Below are 24,444 nucleotides of genomic sequence, written 5' to 3'. Positions count from 1 at the left end.
CCTTCATCCCAGTAATAACTATCCTTAAGTGGGCCATTTCCTCACTTCCTACAACAATAAGAACCCTCTGCTCCCCCCAATTATTGATGTGGCCCACATTGAGTATCCATCACATTTTATGTACTCCTCTTCCTTTCTTCTTCGCTCTCTATTTACTCCCTTTTTCACCACCATATTCCCAAGGCCCCGACTCACTTAAACGCCAAACTTAAGACGAGCCAATCCCCCCATCCCGTTTCTTTCAACAAACGAACACAACTACCTGCTAAAAAAAAAAATGTTATGAACACAACTACAACCTTTATAAATACAATCCCACAACCCCTGACGGAAATCTCCACAACAAAATATGCAAAACAACACACAGAAAACACTTTCCTTATTTGGGCCTCGGAGTTTACACAGCTGTGTGCGAACAACCGGAAGTGACGTCATCACCGTTGTTGGACGAGAACACGGCCATTGGGGCCCATCAAAGCCTGTAGTGTTATTGCCAACCTATGGTTGTATTTTACATGCTCCATCCTTTTAAATGCTGAGAGTCAAGCATTGAAGCAGCACATGTCAACAACATAATTTGTACGGCCCAAATAGGGTTTTAACTGTCACGGACTAGTCTAGTTTTGTGTGACCCAAATAGGGTGTGTATTGACCTGTTTAGTTAGCTGGGATGGTTCCGATCAACTTGTGTTTTAACATGAAAGTAAACGAATTCTCATACTTGATTGTTTCTTGATTTAATTATTCGTCTCACCCGAAGGGGGTGCGAGTCTACTACAATGCCTCTGTCTGTCTGTGTGAGTCTGCGTCGATATACTTTTTGCTTTAAAAATGGTTTTGTCTGCAACCGCTTGGCCGATCGATATGAAACTTTAAACAGCTCGGGCGACCTCGGTCACATGACGTGGCAGCTGCATTGGATGAAAGGAAAAAAATTGGGACGTTATTTTCTCCAAAACCGCTCAACGAAAAAATAATCAAACTTCGTACACATTATCAACTCCCCCGTGGGCTATATGTGGCAATAATGATGACGTCATTGGTTCTATGGTATTTCAGCCATAACTGGTTGAACTGAAATCCTTGTCCAAAATTCCGAAACTTTATATTGTTGCGGAAATGGGCCCTTAGTGGGTTATTAAATGTTGGATTAGCCCAGATCCCCCCTTAAATGCATGTTTAGCCAGGTTGTTTGGTAATCGGACGTTACATGTGTGTCGGGAGGTGGAGCAGGCTGTCCAGTGTTCATACAGTGGTGGTGTAATGAGAGGCGCCTTCTTTTTCCTTCCCCCCTCTTAACGAGCCCCCACCCAGCACCCTGACAGAGTCAGTCAACAGGACGTGTCAGCAACCCATTGGCAGAGAGCTGCTGCAATCTCGAAGGATGGACCGATTACGGGTCCACAGGGGTGGTCCGAGAGGCCGGCCCCAAAAAGGCAAGAGGAACTGCTTTGGCTGTCTGGGATCTATTTATGAGGAGTGACTCGATGAGCTGTTCCTCCTTGGCCATAGATCCAGCATGCAGGTCATTCTCAGGTTCATCCTGAGTCCAGCCACGGGGCCTGTGACTGTCCTTGCTCCCTGCGCGGCTGGACCACGTCTTTTCATCCCGTCGACCCACCTGCGGAGTCCAACACCCAGATTTGGCCTGGTCTGGTGTACAGGCCAGGCCTGGATTCGCATACTGGACCTTGTGAGAAACCAGCTGGAACACACCATAGATCTTTCTCTCTTGCGCCGTCGACCTCCGAGGGGCTGGACGCACCGAGGCTGCGTGTGTGAGCGGTGCCGACAAAAAGACGTCGTCGTGGCCATCTTGCCACGCTGCATGCTCGAGCTCGATGCTCGAATCCGAAGCCATCGGCTTGTCATGAGCCGCATTTGTGCTTTCGACACTTTTCCTCACATCTATGAGGCAACAACAAGTACTCTGTGTCTTGTATGCATGTTGTCCAGGCCTAAGGTTTATTTTGCTAGGGCCCCCTTTGAAACCCTATCCGTTGCTCCCTAGATAAGAGCGGGTTAATGATGAATTATAACATTGTCGTGAATGCTTTGCTTGTGTCATCTTCCCCGATGTGTCCCCAATAAATCTGGCTGATTCATACGAAATTTGCCGCCTTGAATTTATTCGTGTCGTGCTGAGGAACAATCACTCAATTTGTATTTAAAACCAAACTGGCTACGGACTGCGGCAGACTTCGCTCGGTCTCTGATCAAACCCAGTCCATAGCCGGCGTGTATATCCCCAACTGGTAAGGCACAGGAGTACTTTGGTATCGTTATCTGAGGCGCGTGACCCGAGACCTGTGCCGAACTAGCCGGCGTTATAACCCCTGAGATGGCGGTGCCGTTAAGCGCCGCCGAATCTTCAACAATATATTTGATCATTGACCAGATAGATGTGAGTGAAGGATTAAATTTATGACGTCATAGGTCACTTGGCGTGGCAGCTGTATCGGATTAAAGTGGGAAAAAAAATTGGACGCTATTTTCTCCAAAACTGCTCAACGAAAAATAATCAAACTTGGTACACATCATCAACTCCCCCATGGGATAAATATGGCAATAATGATGACGTCATCGGTTCAATGGTATTTCAGCCATAACTGGTTGAATTGAAATCCTTGTCCAAAATTCTGAAACTTTATATCTCTGACCTTTGACCAGATGTGAGTGAAAAATTGAATTTATGACGTCATAGGTCACTTGGTGCGGCAGCTGTATCGGATTAAAGTGGGGAAAAAAAATTGGACGTTATTTTCTCCAAAACCGCTCAACGAAAAATAATCAAACTTGGTGACACATCATCAACTCCCTCATGGGCTAAATATGGCAATAATTATGACGTCATCGGTTCAATAGTATTTCAGCCATAACTGGTTGAATTGAAATCTTTATTCAATAAATCTGAAACGCCCTATATCTGATCTTTGACCCAATGTGACTTAAGAATTAAACATGAGGTCCATAACCCATGCCAAGAAGCCTGGTGTTGGCTTAACGGATAAGGTGGCTGGCTTAAGATCCTCGCGTATATAGTTCAAGCCCTTTTAACATGTTGAATTAACACCAGGTGGGTTGACTCAGCTTGTCATCCTTCTGAGGTTGGCAAAACATGTGTGTGTGTTTTTTTTTTCTCAATGGATGTTTCTTATCTATTCAACTGGCGATCATTTATCTTTCTATTCTACCCCGACGTTTGTTAAACTGCTGGAATAAATAGCACAGGCCAGTTCCTCCACGTCATCAGCTTTGGTGGTGTAGTAGTTATAGAACACCAACTCTGAATCTTGGGGTTCGGTGGTTCGAATCGCGCCTGAGTCATACCAAAGAGTTTTAAAATGGTCGGTCTTGCTTCCTTGTTTGTTACTCAGCATTTACAAAGAGCCAAACAACCATAGGTTGTATAATGTAGCGCAGGCTTCGATGAGCATCAGGACCTCCTCGTGTGTTGAAGTTCCTTGTAAGGAACCATGATTACACAGAAAATGGTAATTGTTACGATTTCATCCAGAATACTCTCCTGGACGCGGGTGAACTGAGACTAGACTCGTTTGCGACTGGAGCTTACATCGGGACGAGACCAGTCTGTGGCTGGAGCCTTCCTACACAAGGACTAGTCATGACTGGAGCCTACACTGGACCGAGATTAGTCTGAAACTGGAACCTACACTGGGACTAGTCGTGACTGGAGCCTCCCCTGGGACTACACTACTCTCTGACTAGAACCTACACCAGGACTAGTCATGACTGGAGCCTACACTGGGATTAGGCTAGTCTGAGACTGGAGCCTACACCAGGACGAGTCATGACTGGAGCCTCCCTGGGACTACACTACTCTGTGACTGGAGCCTACACTGGGATTAGGCTAGTCTGAAACTGGAGCCTACACCAGGACGAGTCATGACTGGAGCCTCCCTGGGACTACACTACTCTGTGTACTCCCTACACTGGGACCTACACTGGGACCTACAGTGTAGTCCCTACACAGTCTCTACACTGGGACTGGAACCTACACTGGGACTAGTCTGTGAATGGAACCTAAACTGGAATTAGGCTAATCTGAGACTGGAGCCTACACCAGGACTAGTCGTGATTGGAGCCTCCCCTGGGATTACACTACTCTGTGACTGGAACCTACACAGGGACTAGTCTGCGAATGGAACCTAAACCGGGACTAGTCCGCAAATTGAATGTACACTGGGACGAGTCTGTGAATAGAACTTACACCGGGACTAGTCTGTGACTGGGGCCTACAGTGAGACATGTCTGTGAATGGAACCTACACTGGGACTAGTCTGCGAATGGAACCTAAACCAGGACTAGCATGTGAATGGAACCTACTCCGGGATGAGTCTGCGAATGGAACCTATTCTGGAACTAGCCTGTGAATGGATCCTACACCAGGACTAGTCTGCAACTGGAACCTATTCTGGAACTAGTCTGTGAATGGAACCTCCACTGGGACTAGCTTGCGAATGGATCCTACACCGGGACTAGTCTGCAACTGGAACTAGTCTGTGAATGGAACCTCCACTGGGACTAGTCTGCAAATGGATCCAACACTGGGACCTGTCTGTAAATGGAACCTCTTCTGGAACTAGTCTGTGGATGGAACCTCCACTAGGACTAGCCTGCGAATGAAACCTACACTGGGACTAGTCTGCAAATGGAACTTATTCTGGAACTAGTGTGTGAATGGAACCTCCACTGGGACTATCCTGCGAATGGAACCTACACCGGGACGAGTCTGCGAATGGAACCGACACTGGAACTGGTCTGCAAATGGAACCCACACCAGGACGAGTCGGCGAATGGAACCTACTCCGGGACTAGTCTGCAAATGGAACGTACACCAGGACTATCTTGCGAATGGAACCCACACCGGGACTAGTCTGCAACTGGAGCCTACACCGGAACTAGACTGTGACTGGAGCATACACCGGGTCCAGTATGTGACTGGAGCCTACACCAGGACTGGTCTGTGACTGGAGGCCACACCGGGTCTCGTCTGTTAATTAAACCTACACCGGGATTTAGACTAATTTGTGAATGGAACCTACACTTGAGACTCGTCTTTGCCGTGGTCCTGTGAAGGCACCACAGACAAGCTTCAGCTGACCGCCCTCCACGATCACTACAAACACGGACACCACCACCAAAGACACATAACAGATTAAAACTCGTTTTAAGGTAAACGTTTCATTCGGAGCATGAAGTCCGTGATCCATTCCATCTCCGGGTTTTGCGCTCCACTCTCGGCCCTCCCACGCATGCGCAGAGAGCTCGACGCGTCCTCTGCCTGACAACAACATGGCTCCAAAGAAGCGACGGAAGAGTAATTTTTCTGACAAGGAGATTCGATGTTTGTTGTTCGAGATAGCGAGTGCGAAGTCAGATCTGTTCTCAAAGGACCAGTTCGGCGGGACGATTCAAAAGGAAAACAACATTTGGAAAACAATTACAGAGAACGTAAATTTCTGCAACGGAACGAACGAACGGACCGAGAGGGGTTTGAAAAATAAATGGAGGCAACTCAAATGTCTTGCGTCCAAGGCAGCGAAGCACCGGGCAAGGACTGGGGACGTGCTTGCCACGAAGGATTTTCCCCACTTGGAACTCATTCTGAGTATTGCTCGTTATTGCAGCGATGGAAGTCGTGGTAGTGAAGGTCGGTACATCGTACATGAGTATACCCACTTATACACCCTCATCCTCCCCCACCCCCACCCCCCATCCCCACCCCCACCCCCCTCCCCAATCCTTCAACCCCCCCATTCACAGCATCACCCATCCAACCACCTCTCCCACCCACTTGAGTCGATTAAAAACAATGTAATTCTGGTGTTAAATTATAAACTCTTAAAAAAAAAACATTTAAAATATATTGTGGATCCTAATTGTGCAGCTTTCCTTCCTCATCAGCATGATGGACTAGATTATGTTAATGAGTCAGCTTGATATTGTGCTGTTGAACCCTGAAACACAAACTCACTCACTTGTGCTGCTAAAAAAACCTGTTTGTCATAAACATTGTTTCAGTTGCTGGGAAAGACAGGTTTGACACACCGTGGAATTGCTCCACTCCAGGGATCAGCACAGATGGACCATTGGATGAGTCAATCCAGGAGAGAGATGTAACAACAGAGCCGGTCGTGGACCGAACTGTCCGCACACCATTGGGTGAGTCCGTTGGGCAGAGAGATGGAACCGAGTCGGCAATGGATAGAACTTTAGGTAAATGAAACCGATAATGAAGATACCACCTGATACGAGTTTCACCATGGTGTTTATCTTTTGAGTTTAGGCTTGTAGCATGGTATTGCGTACACTGTGGTCCTAAATGAGGAGAAAGCTTAGAAATTGAACCCAGTTTTAATAAGATAAACAATCTTAATGTTTATATAATGCCCAAGTGTCTGTGCTTTCAGAAAATGTATATTTTGCTATGGGTCTAAATGGATATAGTTGCTTACAAAGCATTTTTTTTTTTTTTATCCGAACACAGGCTATCAAAAATGTTAGGAAGTACGTAACAAATTGCATTTACCAAGCTGCTACAAAATTACTGGTAGCTATAAGCTTGATTTTATAACCATAGAATAAGTTTGCCAAGATGGCCCTATGATATAAAAATCAATACCAAAAGCCAGTTTGTGTTCAGTATTCAGAACATCAAAGGTCGTTAGGAAGTACGTAACGTTTTTTTTTAAAGAAATCTGCACTTTTAATCCTAAGATGTTAGTTTGGTCAGAGCTTTGACCCTGTCAGAGCAATAGAAAGAGGAAGAATTAAGCTCTGCCCAAATAGATCCTGAATCCCCAATGATGTTTGCTAACAAATGATATGCAAAACTTAATCATACAATGACTTTCATTTTTTTGGTCCCCCGTGTCCTAAATGTGTACATAATACCTTGCTACAAGCCTATATAACAATTGCACTCCCTTAAAAATGCATGCCGAGATGATCAATCTGTAGCTTATTGTTATCTACACACAACAACTAACATACCCCTTATGCAAAGATGCCACAACATTCGTACACGTTGACTGTGTGAACATAATTTCACAACAAATACCTTGAATGTGAAATACTTGTTCTTGTGTTGATTTTGGATATCTGCAGTTCCTGTCCCAGACGTGGCCGCCTCTTCAGCAACGGTACCCAAGCTAGTAGAAGACCTTGACGTATCGGGGCTGTCATCGGTGTTTAAGCACCACTTGCCCTCCTCTTCCAACGTGGCGAATGCCTCAGAAAGAAAGTGGCGGTTGGTGATTACTCCAGAATCTAACGAAGAGATCGTCCTCTTTGAGCAATGGATGACGACGACGATCGAAAAAAATACAGCGAAAAATAAATTGTTAGAAGCGCAGAAATTGAAAGCAATCCTAGAAGTTGAAAAGCTGAAGTATGACTTGGGTATGTGGGCATCTTAGAGGGAATGTTGTTTCATATGCAGCCGATGGCTGCTTGTTGCATCATTTTCTGGAAGTGCTGCTGTTGCTGCTGATACAGTGCCCCTGTTTACAAGTAAGCCGGTACTGAACTAATTGTGCCAACCTCAGAAGGATGACAGGCCGAGTCAACCCACCTGGTGTTATTTCATCGGTATGACAGGGGCTCAAACTCAAGACACTAAGACCTTCAGCCAGCCACATTAACCGTAGCCAACTCCAGGCTTTTTTTTTTAGAGGAAATGAATTTGATTTGAATGTTTATTGTGTTAGGCAACGATGATGTGTAAATAAAACCTTTTGTATTGTAAAAATTTGTTGGCCTTTCCCCCCAATTTTTACAAGGGCCTCAGCACACTTGTTCTAGTCTTATACAGGGTTTTGATATATATGTGGATGTTGACTATTGTTGCAGACTTGTGTAACCTTAGACAATGAATTCAGGCTGAGGGTGCGTAGATTTAAAGATAGTCTCGAATATACACGCAACGGAAGGTCATGTCTTTGTCTGTGTATAATGATGCAGCTTGCATGCAGACTGACTAGCATAGCGATACCTTTGCGGCTTATGCTCGGCCTGTGCACATGGGCCCCTCGGCTTAAATAGTCTCAGCATAAGCTCTGCAGAGTCTGCCTCGTTAGAAGTAGTCCTTCTAAATTCTTTTAATCCCTATCTTTGCATTCCAACTGGTGGCTTCTGTGATGCAAAACTTTCACAGGGATTTATGCCCAGTCCATACATACGGGCCAGTAGCTTTGCACACCAAAGACATTAAATAATTGCATGTAGTTTGGTTTATTTGTCTTTTCTGTGGCCCACCAGCCTTGTCTGATTTAGGCTAGATAAACTGGGATGTCTTTTCCACATGTTTCGCCTTTGGCAAAACGGGTGAAGGCTTGGTTGAAAATATGATGTGATATGACATGTTTCTATCAATGACAGGGAGATGGGGAAGAAGGTGATTCATCTCTCCACATTAGCCATCTGCCTGGGCATGCAGGATTTGTCCATTTATGGAATGCGTAGTGGCTAACAGCATTCAGGAAGGTGATTAGTTCACGCTTCCTCGTGGAACTGACCTCATTTGTAGTCTTGTCCCGTCTATGTACATGACGGAGAGGTAGTGAGCAGAGACAAAAGTGCCGATCCCATGCTAAAACGAAGTCCAGAGAGCCGACATCGTTGGAAGGAGGACACCGCAGAAACTCTGATTTGCTGCTTGACTATTTGGCCCTTCGCTGGGACATCTCCACACTCCCATTATTTCTGCAGCACCTGGACAACTCCATGCCCCCTTCTGCCTGCATCCTGTTTTGAGACTCTGGTTCACCTCCCTGGCTGCACGTTCGAGTCCTGTCATAGCTTGGGATTCATCCTTTGCATTATCTCTCTCTGCTCGGTTTATATGTGCCAGGTTGACTTTTGTGTTTGTGGGCCCATAGGATGGTAGTTTTTCTTTTAATCCTTATATAGTTTGGTTCTGTTTGTCTTGGATTTTATTGAACCATTTCTCATGTTCATAATTATTTGTTTTCTATTAAGAGACTGTGCGCCTCATGTTACTACCATTTTACCGCACCTATGTTTCGGTCAATGTGGTATACCTGGAGGATCAAAGGAGACAAGCCACTTGCTATCGGAACACGCTCCTGTATTTCGATTATTTTTCATCATAAAAAATATTGTTACTCCAAATGTCACACATGCGCAAGTGATGACCGACATTTTATTTTTGATGACCATCGTATTTTCAGCGAATTTTCAACAAAGTGCAGTGACTTTCAAATCAAATTTCACTTTCATTGGGCTCTCCAGGGATTTTTGGACAGAATTGCATTCAGTAATCACTGGCAGCAATCAACAGCAAGATTCACAGCAATGCTCGTCTAATGCAGCTGTGATTGACCTGAGCTGAACATTCATTGGCTCTGCTCTCGTTGTGGGTATGGATGGCACTGTATTCATCAAACAATTTAAAAATCGACAATTGGGAAAATGAGTGGTGCACAGCATCAAAAATGTAATAGTAAGGAGAGTGAAGAAGCAAAGGGATTATGTAACGTACTGGCTGCCTTTGAGTAAAAATGACCAAGAAAGAATATAGAAAACAGGAGAGAATGCATTCACCAGAATCAATTGAGCATGAAAAGGAAGGGGAAGGTGAATAGAAACGGAATTCCCTTGGGAAGGATGCAGATGAATCAAGTTAGAATGAGGAAGAGAAAGGAGAGATACAGCAATGTAGGGGCACCAATAAAAAAAAAAAATTTCGCTGGTGCTGCCACTGCAACAAGGGTTTCATAGGGAGCTCCGTGGAATTTGGCTCCCCCCTCGGGGCTGGTTCTCCTGCTTCCCACCTTGCTCCTGTTGAAGGAGTCAAAAACAAGGACTTTCTCACCATTGGTGTCTCAAGGCAGGATGTGGATTCCCAAGGACTGGCATTCTCCCACTGGCAGAAAGATTGTAGGCTCTCTATTATAAAAACTGGCCACCTATGTCTGTCTCGCTGGTCTATGACTGAAGCCTACACAGGGAGGAGACTAGTCTGTGACTGGAGCCGACATCCGGATTGACTATTCTGTGACTTGCCGATACCAAGACTAGATTAGTCGGTGACTGGAGCCGACATCAGGACTTGACTCGTCTGCGACTGGGGCCTACATTTGGACAAGACCAATCTGTGACTGGAGCCTACATCAGGACTAGACTAGTCTGTGAATGGAACCTGCACTGGGACTAGTCTGTGGCTGGAGCCTACAGGGGACTAGTCTGTGACTGGAGCTTACACCAGGACTAATCTATGACTGGAGCCTACACCAGTATTGGACGAGTTTATGACTGGAGTCTACATCCGGACTAGACTAGTCTATGACTGGCGCCTACACTGGGACGAGATTTGTCTGTGACTGGAGCTTACAATGGGACTATACCAGTCCGTGACTGGAGCCCACACCAGGACTACACTCGTCTGACTGGAGCCTACATTGGGACGACACTAATCTGTGACTGGAGCATACACCGGGACTCATCTATGACTGGAGCCTACACAGGGATGAGTCTGTGACTGCAGCCCACACCCGAACTAGTCTTTGACTGGAGCCTACACCAGGACTAGACTAGTCTGTGATGAGTCTACATCAGCACTAGTCTGTGACTGGATCCTACGCCGGGACTAGTCTATGACTGGAGCCAACACTCGGATGAGACTAGTCTTTGACTGGAGCCTACACTAGGATGAGACTATTCTGTGACTGGAGCTTACACCAGGACTAGACTAGTCTGTGAGTGCAGCCTACACTGGGAATAGCCTAGGCTGTGACTGGAGCCTACCCCAGGACGAGTCTGCGACTGCAACCTACGCCGGAAATATTCTGTGACGGGAAACTACACCGGGACGGGACTAATCTTTGACTGGAGCCTACACCGGGATGAGACTAGTCTTTGACTGGAGCCTACACCGGGACGAGACTAGTTTGTGAGTGGAGCCTACACCGGGAATAGTCTCGGCTGTGACTGGAGCCGACAACGGAACTAGACTCGTCTACGACGAGCTGACACCGAGATTGACTATTCTGTGACTGTTGCCTACACCAAGACTCGACTAGTCTGTGCCTGGAGCTGATATCAGGACTCGACTAGTCTGTGACAGGAACCTGCACTGGGACTAGTCTGTGGCTGGAGCCTACACTGGGACTAGTCTGTGACTGGAGCTTACACCAGGACTAATCTGTGACTGGAGCCTACACCAGTATTGGACTAGTTTAAGACTGGAGTCTACATCCGGACTAGACTAGTCTATGACTGATGCCTACACTGGGACGAGACTATTTTGTGACTGGAGCCTACACCGAGACTAGTCTAGTCTGTGAGTGTAACCTACACTGGGAATAGCCTCGGCTGTGACTGGAGCCTACCCTGGGACGAGTCTGTGACTGCAAGCTACGCCGGAAATAGTCTGTGACTGGAACCTACACTGGGATGAGACTAGTCTGTGACCGGAAACTACATCGAGTCTAGTCTTGACTGAAGCCGACACTGGGACTAGACGAGCCTGTGACTGGAGCTTACACCAGGACTAGTCTGTGACTGGAGCCCTCACCGAGACTAGACTATTCTGTAACTGGAGCCTATTTCGAAGCAAGACTATCCTGTGTCTTGAGCCTACACTGAGACTGGACTATTCTGTGACTGAAGCCGAAACACGCCTTGACTATGCTGTGAATGGAGCCTACACCAGGACCAGACTAGTCTGTTACTATAGCCATGACACCTGGAGAAGCAGAAGGCATCTATTCGGTACAACATTTCAGGACTGGAGCGAGATTAATATCACTATCGGAGTAAACAGAGGCAAGTTAAGAAAATAACTCGGTAAGCCAAAAGAGAGTATGAGAAGGACATGGCTAAGAACATTAAACATAATATCAAGGCTTTCTTTAAGTATATCAGGGGAAAATAACTGGTTAGGACCAGTTAGTTAGGACCAGACCAGACCAGTGGTTAGTGAGGTAAGTGAGATGGCAGGCTTATTAAACAGGTATTTTTCTTCAACTTTTACACAGGAACAGCAGGGAGAATTGCCAATAGCTGAGAGTATTGATCAAGGAGGTGAAGAAGGGCTTTTACAGAAGATCCAGGTTGGAGTGGAGGAAGTAAAGGAACAGCTAGGTATTCTTAGAGAAGATAAGGCTCCGGGTCCAGATAATATGTACCCGAGAGTATTGATAGAGGTGGCTGAAAAGGTAAGTGAGATATTAACGAATATTTTCAATAGCACACTGGAGTCAGGACAGGGACTGGAGGATTGGAGAGTAGGAGGAGGAGATTGGGACCATACTCTGTGCAGAGGGTTGGTGCTACCAAAGCAGTCTCCTTGGCTATTGGGCAGAATCCTGGATGGGTTGCCACTCCGACACTATACCAGCATGCTGGCACTCATTTTGCTGACCTTGAAAGGATGACAGGTCGAGTTAACCTCACCTTGTTTTGATTCAACAGCTGAGTGGGATTTGAACTCAGGATCCTCAGATCTCAAACCCACAACTCTCACCATTAGGCCAACACCAGGCAGAGAGTAGCAAATGTAACAACATTATTTAAGAAAGGATCCAGAGAATAATTGAGAAACTATATACCTGTTAGTTTGACTTCAGTTGTGGGGAAGATGTTGGAGACATTAATTCAGGACCAGATGAGGAACCATTTAAATATATCCAAACTAATTAAAAGTAGTCAACATGGGTTTAACAAAGGTAGATCTTGTCGAACAAATCTTTTAGAGTTCTATGAAGCAGTGTCTGGATGGATGAGGGAATGGCCCTGGACATAGTATATCTGGACTTTAAGAAGGTATTTGATAAGGTACCACATAGGAGGTTGATAGCCAAAGTGAGGGCATGTGGGGTGGCTGGTCAGGTAGCTAATCGGATTGCAAACTGGCTTAGTGGTAGGAAGCAAAGAGTGGCTGTGAGTGGGAGGATGTCTTGCTAAGAGGATGTAAGCTGTAATTTTGGACGTGTCACACAGGAGAAGGATCTGGGGGTGGTAATAGATACGAGGGTGTAAGCAGGCAGCACAGCGCCAGGTAGCTTTAGGTAAAGCGATTAGGGTTTTAAGTTGTATCCGGAGGGGGATCATTTATAAATCAAAAGAGGTGGTTTTAACATTGCACAGGAATTTAGTGAGGGCCACATCTAGAATAATGTGTGCAGTTTTGGTCACCACAACTTAGGAAGGACATAGCACTGAACATGGAGAGGGTTTTAATTTTGGGCTACTAGATGCAGGGAGCCGACACAGGGTAGGGGCTACTCGATTGATTCCGGCCTAGCTGGACTCAAGCTAAGAGGAACGGCTAAAGGAGACGGGACTTTATACACAAGAAATGAGGCGGTTACGAGGAGATATGATAGAGATGTTTTCGATATGTCGGGGGCCCGTTGGTCCGATGGACCAAATTTTTCTTGGTCTTCACAGCCTTGTTGTGTACCCACCGCCTGTACTTCTTCAGCATTAGCTTGTCTTTCACTTAGCCCAGAGGTGCTGGGGGCCAGCGTGGGAATTATATGTTCATTATTATTATTATTGTCATATGGCACTACTATTCTTATTATTGTTGTAAATATTATTAGTGTTCATTAATGTTTGCTTTGTTGCAATGTTATTGTTTTTGTTATATATTTTCTAATTGGAATGCCATGCCGTGGTCGAAGGACATATTAAGCTGCTTTATATTCCTTAACATGGTGTGCGTTTAAAACATGGGGATTCTAACAGATTTTTTGTCATATCGTCGAGTCTTAAAAGGTCCTGGGGACAGGATCTACAGTTTTTGGGTTCTTTTGGTCTTCTGGGTCCTCGGGGACTTTTGGGTCCTCAGGAACTTTTGGGTCCTCAGGAACTTCTGAAACCTTTTGGTCAATTGGGCCTTTTGGGTCCTTTGGAACTTTTGTGGCTTTGGGGTCCTTGGAGTTTTTGTGTCCTCAGGAACTTTTGGGTCCTTGGGAAGTTTTGGGTCCTCAGATGCTTTTGGGTCCTTGGGAACTTCTGAAACTTTTGGGTCCATTGGAATTTTTGGGACTTTTGGGCCAATGAAAACTTTTGGGACTTTTTGGTACTCAGGAACTTTTGGGTCCTTGGGAACTTTTTGGGACTTTTGGGGCCTCAGAGTTTTTTGGTGCTCATGGTCTTTTGGGACTTTGGGATCCTTGGGAACTTTTGGGTCCTCAGGAACTTCTTTAACTTTTGGGTCCACAGGAACTTTTAGGGACTTTTGGGCCCTTGGGAACTTTTTGTGGCTTTTGGGTCCTCAGGGACTTTTGAGTCCGTGGGGAATTTTTGGGTCCTCAGGGGACTTTTGGGTCCTTGGGGACTTTTGGTATCTTATGGTTCTCAGGGATTTTTGGGGACTTTTTGGGACTTTTGGATCCCTGAGGACTTTTTGGGTCCTCATGGTCTTTTCAGACTTTGAGGTTCTTGAGGACTTTTGGGGACTTTTGGGTCCTCAGGGACTTTTGGATCCTCAGTAATAAGTCCCTCAGCAACTTGTGGGTCCTCAGGGACTTTTGGATCCTCAGGGACCTTTTTGGTCCTCAGCAACTTTTGGGGACTTTTGGGTCCTCAGAGTCTTTTTGGGACCTTTGGGTCCTCAGACACTTTTTGGATCCTCAGAGACTTTTGGATCCTTGGGGACTTTTGTGACCTTTGGGTCATTGGGGACTTTGGGATCCTCAGGGACTTTTGGAACCTTGGAGACTTTTGGTATGTTAGGGTCCTCAGGAATTTTTGGGTCCTTGGGGACTTTTTGGATCTTTTTGATCCCTGAGGATTTTTTGGGTCCTTGAGTACTTTTGGGACCTTTGGGTCCTTGGGGACTTTTGGTTCCTCAGTGACTTTTGGGTCCTCAGGGGAGTTTTGGGACTTTTGGAACCTTGGGGACTTCTGGTATGTTAGGGTCCTCAGGAATTTTTGGGTCCTTGGGGACTTTTTGGGACTTTTTGATCCCCGAGGATTTTTTGGTTCCTCAGGGTCTTTGCAGACTTTGGGGTCCTTGAGTACTTTTGGCTCCTCAGAAACCTTTGGGTCCTCAGCAACTTCTGGGGACTTTTGGGTCCTCAGAGACTTTTTGGGTCCTTGGAGACTTTTGGATCCTTGGGGGGTTTTTGAGACCTTTGGATCCTTGGGGACTTTTGTGACCTTTGGGTCATTGGGGACTTTTTGTGACTTTTGGGTCCTCAGGGACTTTTTGGAATTTCGAGTCTTCAGGGTCTTTTGGGGTCTCGGGGACTTTTGTGACCTTTGGGTCACAATAGACAAAAATTATGCCACACACACACACACACACCTCATCCATTTATTGTAACAACAACAAAAAAAAAATGATGAAGGGCAGAGACATAATTGCAGAATAAATATTGAGCAAAGTCGACAGTGATAGGACCAGGGCCCAATAGCCTGAGAGTGCTAAGGCAGAGAGTACTGTAGTTAATACATGGAATGGTTTCCCTGAAAACGTAGTGGCTGCAGAAACAGTGGATAAGTTAAAATTTGATTTAGATCGTTATCTGGAAGTATTGGAGATGGAGGGGTGTGGAGATGTTTGCAGGACTTTTAGGTACTTTGATCATTGATGGGTGATTGCGTGCATGTGTACGGAGTGTTGGTGGGGGTCTTGTCAAGGGGTGTTGTGTGGTTGTTGTGTGTTTTTTTTACCCAAGCCCATGTACCATCCCCTGAGAAGAAGGAAAAAAACAAAAAAACTACAAAAAAAAAATCCCACAATAAATACTTCATTAAAAAAGAAAAACATTTCCCATTTTTGGAGAGGGAATTGCATTTTATTCCGTTTGTTTGTCTGTCTGTTTGTCCGCACAGAACTTTTCTGTTTTTCTCCACATCCGCTTGTCGGATTGAGACAAAATTTTCACCAGAGATGCGACTACTCATGTAGAATGTTTGTATGATAACAATGACGTCATATATCACGTGTTGTGGCAGCCATGTTGGAAAAATGGAAAAATATTGGACCTCTGTATCTCTGAAACCGCACCAAGGAAAAAAATGAAACTCGGCACACAGGAAGTACTCCTCATGGGGAATGAGTTTGATTTTTTTTATGATGTCATAGGAGCCTTCAATATGACGTCATAATTCCATATGTGGAATGCTACATCTGATCAGTATGAAAATTTTTGAGGGCCATCTCGGGATAAAATGGTCCACAGAAAATATTTTGCTGACGTCATCGGTCACGTGATTCGGCAGCCATATTGTTTAAAAAAAACAAAAAAACCTGCAGGAATCTTCTCTGAAGTGGCGAAACAGATCAAGGTGAAGCTTTACACATATGACTGCCTATCCATGAGGAACAAAAGGTTGTCACATATGACATCATAGGTCATGTGATTGGGTAGCCATGTTGGATTTACTCGAGAACCTATAAAAATCTTATTCTTCAGAATGGCTGGACAGATCGAGGTGAAACTTCAGACAAATGTTCTCCAAGCCATGGGTGTACAAGTTTGTTAAGTAATAATTGCTAGATCACAGGGTTTGGTGCCAAACCTGGTGCTGGCTTAGCGGTTTGGGTGGTGGCTTGGTATCCTCAGGTCCTGAGTTTGAGCCCCATTGACAACTGAATTAACACCTGGTGTGGTTGACTCAGCCTGTTATCCTTCCGAGGTCGGCGAAATGAGCACCAGTATACTGGTAATAGGGGCACTGCATCAGCGGCATAGCCGTGCCCCCAACCAATGATGCAATCAGCAGCCAAAATGGCAGCACAGGATGGGAACAGGGTTTGGCAGCCATATTGGATTGCAGAAAATATTAAATAATGTTTTCTCTAAAACCGCTTAATCAATTGACACGTAACTTCACAATTATGATCTCGTAGTGATGTGGAATACATGCTTTAAATTTCAACATAATCATTCACATGGAATGGCCGCCAGAATTATTTGTTTTTTGATCTGGATTCTATTTTTATTTTTATTTTTTGAATGAGGCTCACTTGGCTATGCCTGAATGGGGGTTGAGGGTTTAGGAGGAGCAGCTGAAATGTGAATCCTATCCAGGTTCCCTCCTGATGACTTAATCTTTGCTTTTTACTTGTTCGGGTTCCTTCTGATGACTCCAAAGCAGGACTGTAACTATTTGGTCTTCCATTTGATTTGAATTGAATTTATTTGAATTGGTTCACGAGCACCAGCCAGAATGACCACGATATTCGTTATATCTGTGTCTGTGTGTCTGTCTGTCCAGAGCATAACTCAGTGGACTTTGATCCGATCTTGATGAAACTTGGTTATGTGTTCGATATCAATGTCAAGTTGTGTCTTCCTGGATGAGGGCGGAGCTACGCCCATTGTGGGCGGAGTCACGCCCAAAAAATAGCTATTTTTTAGGGGGTAGTCGGATTAAAAATCTATCTTCTCCGAGGGAATTGACTGAATGCAATGGGTTCTTCGGTATTTGAATAGAAAAATGAATTATCGAAAACTTGTCGTTGTGCGATTTTTCATTTTCGTCCCAAGGTCAAGGTCACAAGGTCAAAAACTTAGAAAATTTCGAATTTTGACATAAAAATCATACGACCGCCCAAACTTTGAGAGCTGGGATGACAATAGTTTTTATGCATAATCTTGAGGTCATTCCTCACCTAAAGTCTTGAGACCATTTTTCTCTATCTCGAACACCTTGCCCGTGGCGCCCCCTTCAAGTTTGTTTTTTACGCTGATTTCATCAAAGTATGGATAATCCGAGGAGTGCGAAATGCCATAGAGCCGAAATGACGTTATATTGTTCCTGGAATGTTCCAGAGGAAGTTTTTCACCAAAGGTCATTATCCTTGACCTTTGACCTTTAAAGGCCACAAAGGTCAAATTTTCAAAGTTGTGGGAATCGAACCGGGTTTTCGACCTTCTTCGACGAACTAACTCCAATAAGCTATAGCACGTATCCTGTTTCCTTATTTTAATGTCCACAACATTGTTTTGTGACCTTTAAAGGTTATGCAAAGGTCAAATTTTGAAAGTTGTTGAACGAAACCGGGTTTTCAACATTTTGCAGCTAATAACCTGTCACTCGTATCACATCATGTTGATAATTTTTATAACTTGGTCAAACATTATCACATTGTCTCATCCTTGACTTCTGAAACAATCGACATCGTCAAACACCGGTCGTGAACCATCGTCGTCTTCAGACTTGTTCAATTATAAATTAAATTGAATAACAATTAAAAAAAAAAAAAACCTCATGGGTCAGGGTCAGGTGTCTGATCAAAGTGGGACTTCTTGGTACCTGGTCATCACTGCCAGCATTTATAAAGCGTCAGTTCTAGCTAGTTATGTCTCTTATTTATGACGTACCACACCAGGACACAAAATACACCACACAGGACAAGTCCTGGTGAGAGTGTGCAATCTCTGATTGCTCTTTTATGTTGTGTTGATAATTTTATTGCGTTGTTGGTGTGACACGGGCATGATGGGCTGAATAACCTCCTCGTCCTCCTGCGTCGAATTTCCTCGTGGAAGTCCGTGATCCATTCCATCTCCGGGTTTTCCTCCGCGCTCTCGGCCTCCTGCGCATGCGCAGAATGCTCAACGTGTCCTTGGCAACATGGCTCCAAAGAAGCACCGTAAGAGTAATTTTTCCGACCGGGAGATTCGATGTTTGTTATTCGAGATAGCGAGTGTTAAAACGGATCTACTGTCAAGGGACCAGTTCGCCGCGACAAACCAAGAGAAAAGCAGCATTTGGGAAGCAATTACAGACAAGGTAAATTTATGTAATGGTGGAGTGTTTGAAAGGACCGAGAGGGGTGTGAAAAGTAAATGGAATCAATTAAAATGTCAAGCGACGAAGATGTTGAAGGAGCATCAAAGAACTGGGGCTCCACTTTCCACGAAGGAATTCCCCCACTTGGAACTGGTTCTGAGTGTCGTTGGTAATCACAGCAATGGGACTCATGGTGGTGAAGGTCGGTACAACACTCCCCACGTGTGCACCCGTCACCTCACCCCACCCCATCCCACCCAAACCCTTCAACACTCCCTCCATAACCTCACTCCTCCAACCATCCTTTCCTCACCCCCTCCACCCCTCACCCCTCACCCCTCCACCCTCACGCCCTCCACCCCCCTCACCCCCTCCACCCCTACACCCACTTGCCTGGATAAAAAAATATTTATATTGAATCCATAGAATTTAAATATATTGTGGATCCTAATTTTGCAGCTTTCCTTCCTCATCAGCATGATGGACTATATTATGTTAATAAGTCAGCTTGATATTGTGCTGTTGAACCCTTAAACACAAACTCACTCACTTGTGCTGCTAAAAAACAAAAACCTGTTTGTGATAAAACATTGTTTCAGTTGCTGGGAAAGACAGGTTTGACACACAGTGGAATTGCTCCACTCCCGGGATCAGCACAGATGGACCATTGGATGAGTCCATCCAGGAGAGAGATGTAACAATGAAGCCCGCCGTGGCACGAACTGTCTGCACACCATTGGGTGAGTCCATTGTGTAGAAAGATGGAACTGAGCCGGCAAGGGACAGGACTTTAGATAAATATAACCTACAACTAGAGGGGGAGCACTCGGGAGAGTGCAAAACCTCCGCCGTCAATACTGCTGGGTCACTCAAGTGAACCTTATATCTTATTCATTAAATATGTCAACAGTGCTGACAGAGTTGTAGTTTTCTCCAACATTTTTTTTTTGGGGGGGGGGGCGGGTGGGTTGGAAATCACCTCAAACATGAAGAAATGCAAAAAAAGAAATCTAAATTTTGTTGAAAAAAAAGTTGCAAAATTTTTTTTTTCTCGAACAATTTTTTGGGGGGGTTGGAAATCACTTAAAACATGTAGAAATGTAAAAAAAAAAATTTTTTTTTTCTCGAACAATTTTTTTGGGGGGGGGGGGTGGAAATCACTTAAAACATGTAGAAATGCAAAAAAAAAAATACATATTTCCTCTAACAATTTTTTTTGCGGGCGCGTAACGATTTTTTTTTGGGGGGGGGGGTTGGAAATCACTTAAAACATGTAGAAATGCAAAAAAAAAAATTCCCTTTTTTGGGAGGGGGAGGGTAACAATTTTTTTGGGAGGGGTTGGAAATCACTTAAAACATGTAGAAATACAAAAAAAAATTTCTCTAAATTTTTTTTTGGGGGGGGGTTGGAAATCGCTTAAAACATGTAGAAATGCAAAAAAAAATAATTTTTTTTCTCTAAATTTTTTTTTTGGGGGGGGGACCAAGTCCAAAATTTAATGCCATGATCCTTGGACCATACCGAACCCCCTCCCCCCCCACCAAGTTTCGTCGAAATCCGTCGGAGTTTTTCCGTAATGCTGTTCACAAACAAACAAACAAACAAACAAACAGAAAGGGGTGAAAACAGTAACCTCCATCCATCTTCTAAGATGGCGGAGGTTAATGAAGATACCACCTGATATGTGTCACCATGGTGTTTTTCTTTTAAGTTTATAACAATTGTACTCCCTTAAAAAAAAAAATACATGCCGAGACCATCAGGCTGTGAGATTATTGTTATCTACACCCTACCCCTTACGTACCACACACATATATATATATATATATATATATATATATATATATATATATATATATATATATATATATATATATATATATATATATATATATATATATATATATATATATAAAAACAGCCCTTATGGGCTGTTTCACAATGAGGGTACCAAGTTTGTCTCACAAGCACTAAAAATTCAAACTCAATATTTTTATATTTCTATTTCTCCAAATCCAACATTGTTAATTACAATACTTATATCCAGATTTTTGGAGCATCTGAATGAATATAGTTTATTTATAGCCAGCAAGTAGTTTCCTTATAACTCGTGGCAGTTTAGGTGTTTCCGGAGAGGACACATTTTTGACGGACACATGTAAGGCAATCAGTGCAGGCCATGCAAATAGAAGGTTATTGGTTACACTCAAACTTTGTAGCATAATATCAGTGCAGGTATATACACACTTGGTAAAACACACAATAAACTTTTAAAAAAAGACCCTTTATTTATATAAAAAAATTCTTCTACAATATGCATTTCCGGAGAGGACGTTTTTTGATGGACGAACGGTGGGACATATTTATTGAGGGTGAAATAAATATTCATAGTCTGAAATGAATAATATGTTGTGGACAAAGTACAGAAGAGGTATTAAATTGATGCAACAACAAATAAAAGTCCCAATTTCTGCTTGTATTTGTTTATACACTGTGAATGCAGTGTACCTGGAGAAAATGAGACAGCTATGCCATTCTGCCAACAATTGACATTTTTTGTCAAATAAAAAGTGGTCCAAGTTGTGCCATCACTAGTACCAACGACTGGCCCTAATGGCAGAGATACTACAGCCTCTCATTTAGCTATTTAGCATACAAGGGTACAAAATACCAGAAATGACCATGACTGTGAAACAGCCCTGATGCAAAGATGCCACAACATTCGTACATTTTGACTGTTTGAGCAGAATTTCATAACAAATGCCTTGAATGTGAAATACTTGTTCTCATATTGATTTTGGATATCCTCAATTCCTGTCACAGACGTGGCCGCCTCTTCAGCAATGGTACCCAAGCTCACAGAAGACTTTGATATATCCTGGCTGTCGTCGGTGTCCAAGCACTACTTGGCCTGTTCCAACGTGGGGAATGGCTCAGAACGAAAAGGGCGGAAATGGCAGTTGGTGATCACTCCGGAAACCGACGAAGAGATTGTCCTCTTTAAGCAATGGATGATGTCGACGATAGAAAAAAATATAGCGAAAAAGAAATTGTTAGAAGCACAGAAATCGAAAGCAATCCTCGAAGTTGAAAAGCTGAAGTCTGATTTGGGTATGTGGGAATCTTAGAGTGAATTTATTTGATTTGAATGATTCATTGTGTTTGGCAAGGATGATGTGTAAATAAAACTTTTTGTTTTGTAAAAGTTTGTTGACCTTTTATCCCCCATATTCTTTGTTAAAAGGGCGTCAGTACACCGTTTTCTATCTTATGCAGGGTTTTTATATACACGTGGATGTTGGTTATCGTTGCAGACATGTGTACTCTTGGACAATGTTACAGGCTTGGTGTTCGTAGGCTGAACGATCGTCTCGGTGTAGACTTAATGCAAGGCAAAGTCTTTGTCTGTGCATAATGATGCAGCTTGCATGCATACCAACTAGCAAAGCGATAGCTTTGGCGCTTTTGCCCGGTCTATGCATACGGGCCCGTCAGCTTAAATAGTCTCAGCGTAAGCTCTGCAGACTCTGTGTAGTCCTTGTCTGTGCATACCAACTAGTGGCTTCTGTGATGCAAAGCTTTACCAGGGATTTATGCCCAATCCTACATATGGGGCCTCGTAGCCATGCACATCAATGACCTATAATAAGTGTATGTAGTTAGGTTTATTTCTCTTTTCTGCAGCCCACCAGCATTGTCTAATTTAAGCTAAATAGCTAGGATTTTTTTTCCACCTTTTCACCCTTCGTCGAAACGGGTAAAGGCTGGGGAGAAAAGAAAGTGTTAGATGGCATATTTCCTATAATAGCAGGGAGGGGAAAGGAGGGTGATTCACCCCCCCCCCCACCATTGCAGACTGCTTGGGCATGCAGGATTTGTCCATATATGGAGTCGATAATGGCTAGCAGTACCCAGGAAGGTGATTGGTCCACACTCGCTCTTGGGACTAACCTCATTTTTAGTCTTGTCCTGTCTATCGACATGACGGAGAGGATGCGATCAGATATAAAAGTGCCTCATGCTAAAACAAAGTCCAGAGAACCGAAGTCGTTATGGAGGACACCGCGGAAACGATTAATGTAACACCTGGATAGGTCCACACGCTCTTTTGCCTGCATCCTGTTTGGAGGTACTGGTTTACCTCACTGGCTACACATTTGAGTCCTGTTAAGGCTTGGGATTCATCCTGTGCATTATCTCTCTTTTTTCCGGTTTATGTGTGCCGCGTTGATTTGTGTTTAATTATGAGGCTAGTTTTTCTCCCATAGGATGGTAGTTTTTCTTATAACCTTTGTGTAGCTTGGTTCTGTTTGTCCCGGATTTTATTAAACTGTCTTATGTTCATATTTGTTTCGTTATTTCTTCAAAGACTGTATTCCTCAAGTTACCTCCATTTTCCACACTTACGTTTGGGGTCTCTGGAGGATAAAAGACAAAGTAATCCTGATTAATAACTGGCATGGTGTTAGACCATGCTGCAGCACTGACCGATGTTCACTGCATGCCATCAGTTCATCAAAGGTGGTGATAGTTCTGTTATCTTTACAGCATTAGCTCCAGTGTGGTCAGCAATTGCTTTGATTGTGACCAGTTATTGAGTGGTTGCTGTCCACACAACAGTACCAGCTCTCATCTCTATCCACACAAAATCCAAAATAATTAATTCCCTCCTTAATGTCAACCTTTTCTCTCGATACAATACTGTACTATATTTTACAAAGAGTGTCTCACCTGTTTTCTCATTCGTATCACACCTATACATATTTTAGCTGGAGCCTGTCCTCCAATTTCTCTCATTAACGTGTCTCACTAACTGCAACTACATCGTACACCTCGCTGTTTGCTTTCACTTCAGGTCCTCCATCTTATTGTTAAAAATACTTGTCTAATTTAAGCGAAATCGGGAATGTTCTTACCCCAACGCACCAAGCACAAAGGGAGAGTGGGGTTCAGGGAAGGGGGATGGGGAAGCAGTTGGTTCACTCTGCATGTCTGTTTGTCAGTCAGTCTATGATCGAGGAACAAGTTACTTTAAATTTTCAATTGAATTTCAGATTTGAAAATAAGGTGGTGTGAAAGACGTTTATTCCAGAATGCATTGACGATTCAATGTTGTTGTTTTTTTCTACAGTATTTAAAGGTATTTTATTTAAATAGAAGTATATATTCGAACACTGTAATGTGAAGAACAGAAATCACCTTATTTGTACTTCCAAAAGTCATCATTTGAGCAGTAATTTGGCAAAACTGTGCGCTATCTCGACCAGTAAAATTAGCCACTTGCGCTCTCAGGGTGGGGAAACTTCGATCATATATGATTACCATCACATGTGGTTTTCCAAGTTCCTGAACAAAGCTAATATAGATTGCGCTTGGAAAAGCAAAGCAAGACTTTGAAAGACCCTTCCCTTATCCATCCTTTTTTCTCAAGACTGTGTGGGTAAGGTGTTCTATGAACCCTCCAGTTACCTCTGTCACTGAAGATAAGATCTGGATCCAGATATGTTGACTAGAATTTTTTAAGTGATTCTTCACCATTGAGAGATAGGGCCAAAAACGACATACAGTACTGCATAACACAATATCTCAACAGGTTGGGGACGGTTTTGGCCGAAAGTTGGTGGACATGTTGGGTTTGTTGACAATGATTAATTGGTTCAATTTTGGTGAAGATATGGATCCGGATACAATATATTTTA

At 43.8% G+C, this 24,444-nt stretch overlaps 2 protein-coding genes across 2 annotated transcripts; both read left to right on the top strand.

The window, feature by feature from the left end:
* The first annotated feature begins 5,276 nt into the window (after positions 1 to 5,276).
* LOC147033484 (uncharacterized) lies at positions 5,277 to 15,342 on the top strand. Its single transcript, XM_085856102.1, has 3 exons — positions 5,277 to 5,674; positions 6,046 to 6,186; positions 7,132 to 15,342. Exons 1-3 carry the CDS (start codon positions 5,317 to 5,319, stop codon positions 7,440 to 7,442), a joined length of 810 nt encoding a protein of 269 aa, XP_085712228.1. The 5' UTR covers positions 5,277 to 5,316; the 3' UTR covers positions 7,443 to 15,342.
* Positions 15,343 to 18,532: 3,190 nt separating this feature from the next.
* LOC147033483 (uncharacterized) lies at positions 18,533 to 21,950 on the top strand. Its single transcript, XM_085856115.1, has 3 exons — positions 18,533 to 18,946; positions 19,344 to 19,484; positions 21,569 to 21,950. Exons 1-3 carry the CDS (start codon positions 18,586 to 18,588, stop codon positions 21,871 to 21,873), a joined length of 807 nt encoding a protein of 268 aa, XP_085712241.1. The 5' UTR covers positions 18,533 to 18,585; the 3' UTR covers positions 21,874 to 21,950.
* The last annotated feature ends 2,494 nt before the right edge of the window (positions 21,951 to 24,444 follow it).

The sequence above is a fragment of the Eptatretus burgeri genome, chromosome 2 (assembly GCF_056783735.1).
Source record: "Eptatretus burgeri isolate ZD-2024b chromosome 2, Ebu_testis_v1, whole genome shotgun sequence".
NCBI lineage: Eukaryota > Metazoa > Chordata > Myxini > Myxiniformes > Myxinidae > Eptatretus > Eptatretus burgeri.
This window is presented reverse-complemented; position numbering and strand designations above follow the sequence as displayed.

Coding starts and splice junctions, on each gene's coding strand:
- LOC147033484 (XM_085856102.1), top strand. CDS start 5,317: ATGGCTCCAAAGAAGCGACGGAAGAGTAATTTTTCTGACAAGGAGATT. Junction 5,675..6,045: donor TGGAAGTCGTGGTAGTGAAG/GTCGGTACATCG, acceptor ACATTGTTTCAG/TTGCTGGGAAAGACAGGTTT. Junction 6,187..7,131: donor AACTGTCCGCACACCATTGG/GTGAGTCCGTTG, acceptor GGATATCTGCAG/TTCCTGTCCCAGACGTGGCC.
- LOC147033483 (XM_085856115.1), top strand. CDS start 18,586: ATGGCTCCAAAGAAGCACCGTAAGAGTAATTTTTCCGACCGGGAGATT. Junction 18,947..19,343: donor TGGGACTCATGGTGGTGAAG/GTCGGTACAACA, acceptor ACATTGTTTCAG/TTGCTGGGAAAGACAGGTTT. Junction 19,485..21,568: donor AACTGTCTGCACACCATTGG/GTGAGTCCATTG, acceptor TTCCTGTCACAG/ACGTGGCCGCCTCTTCAGCA.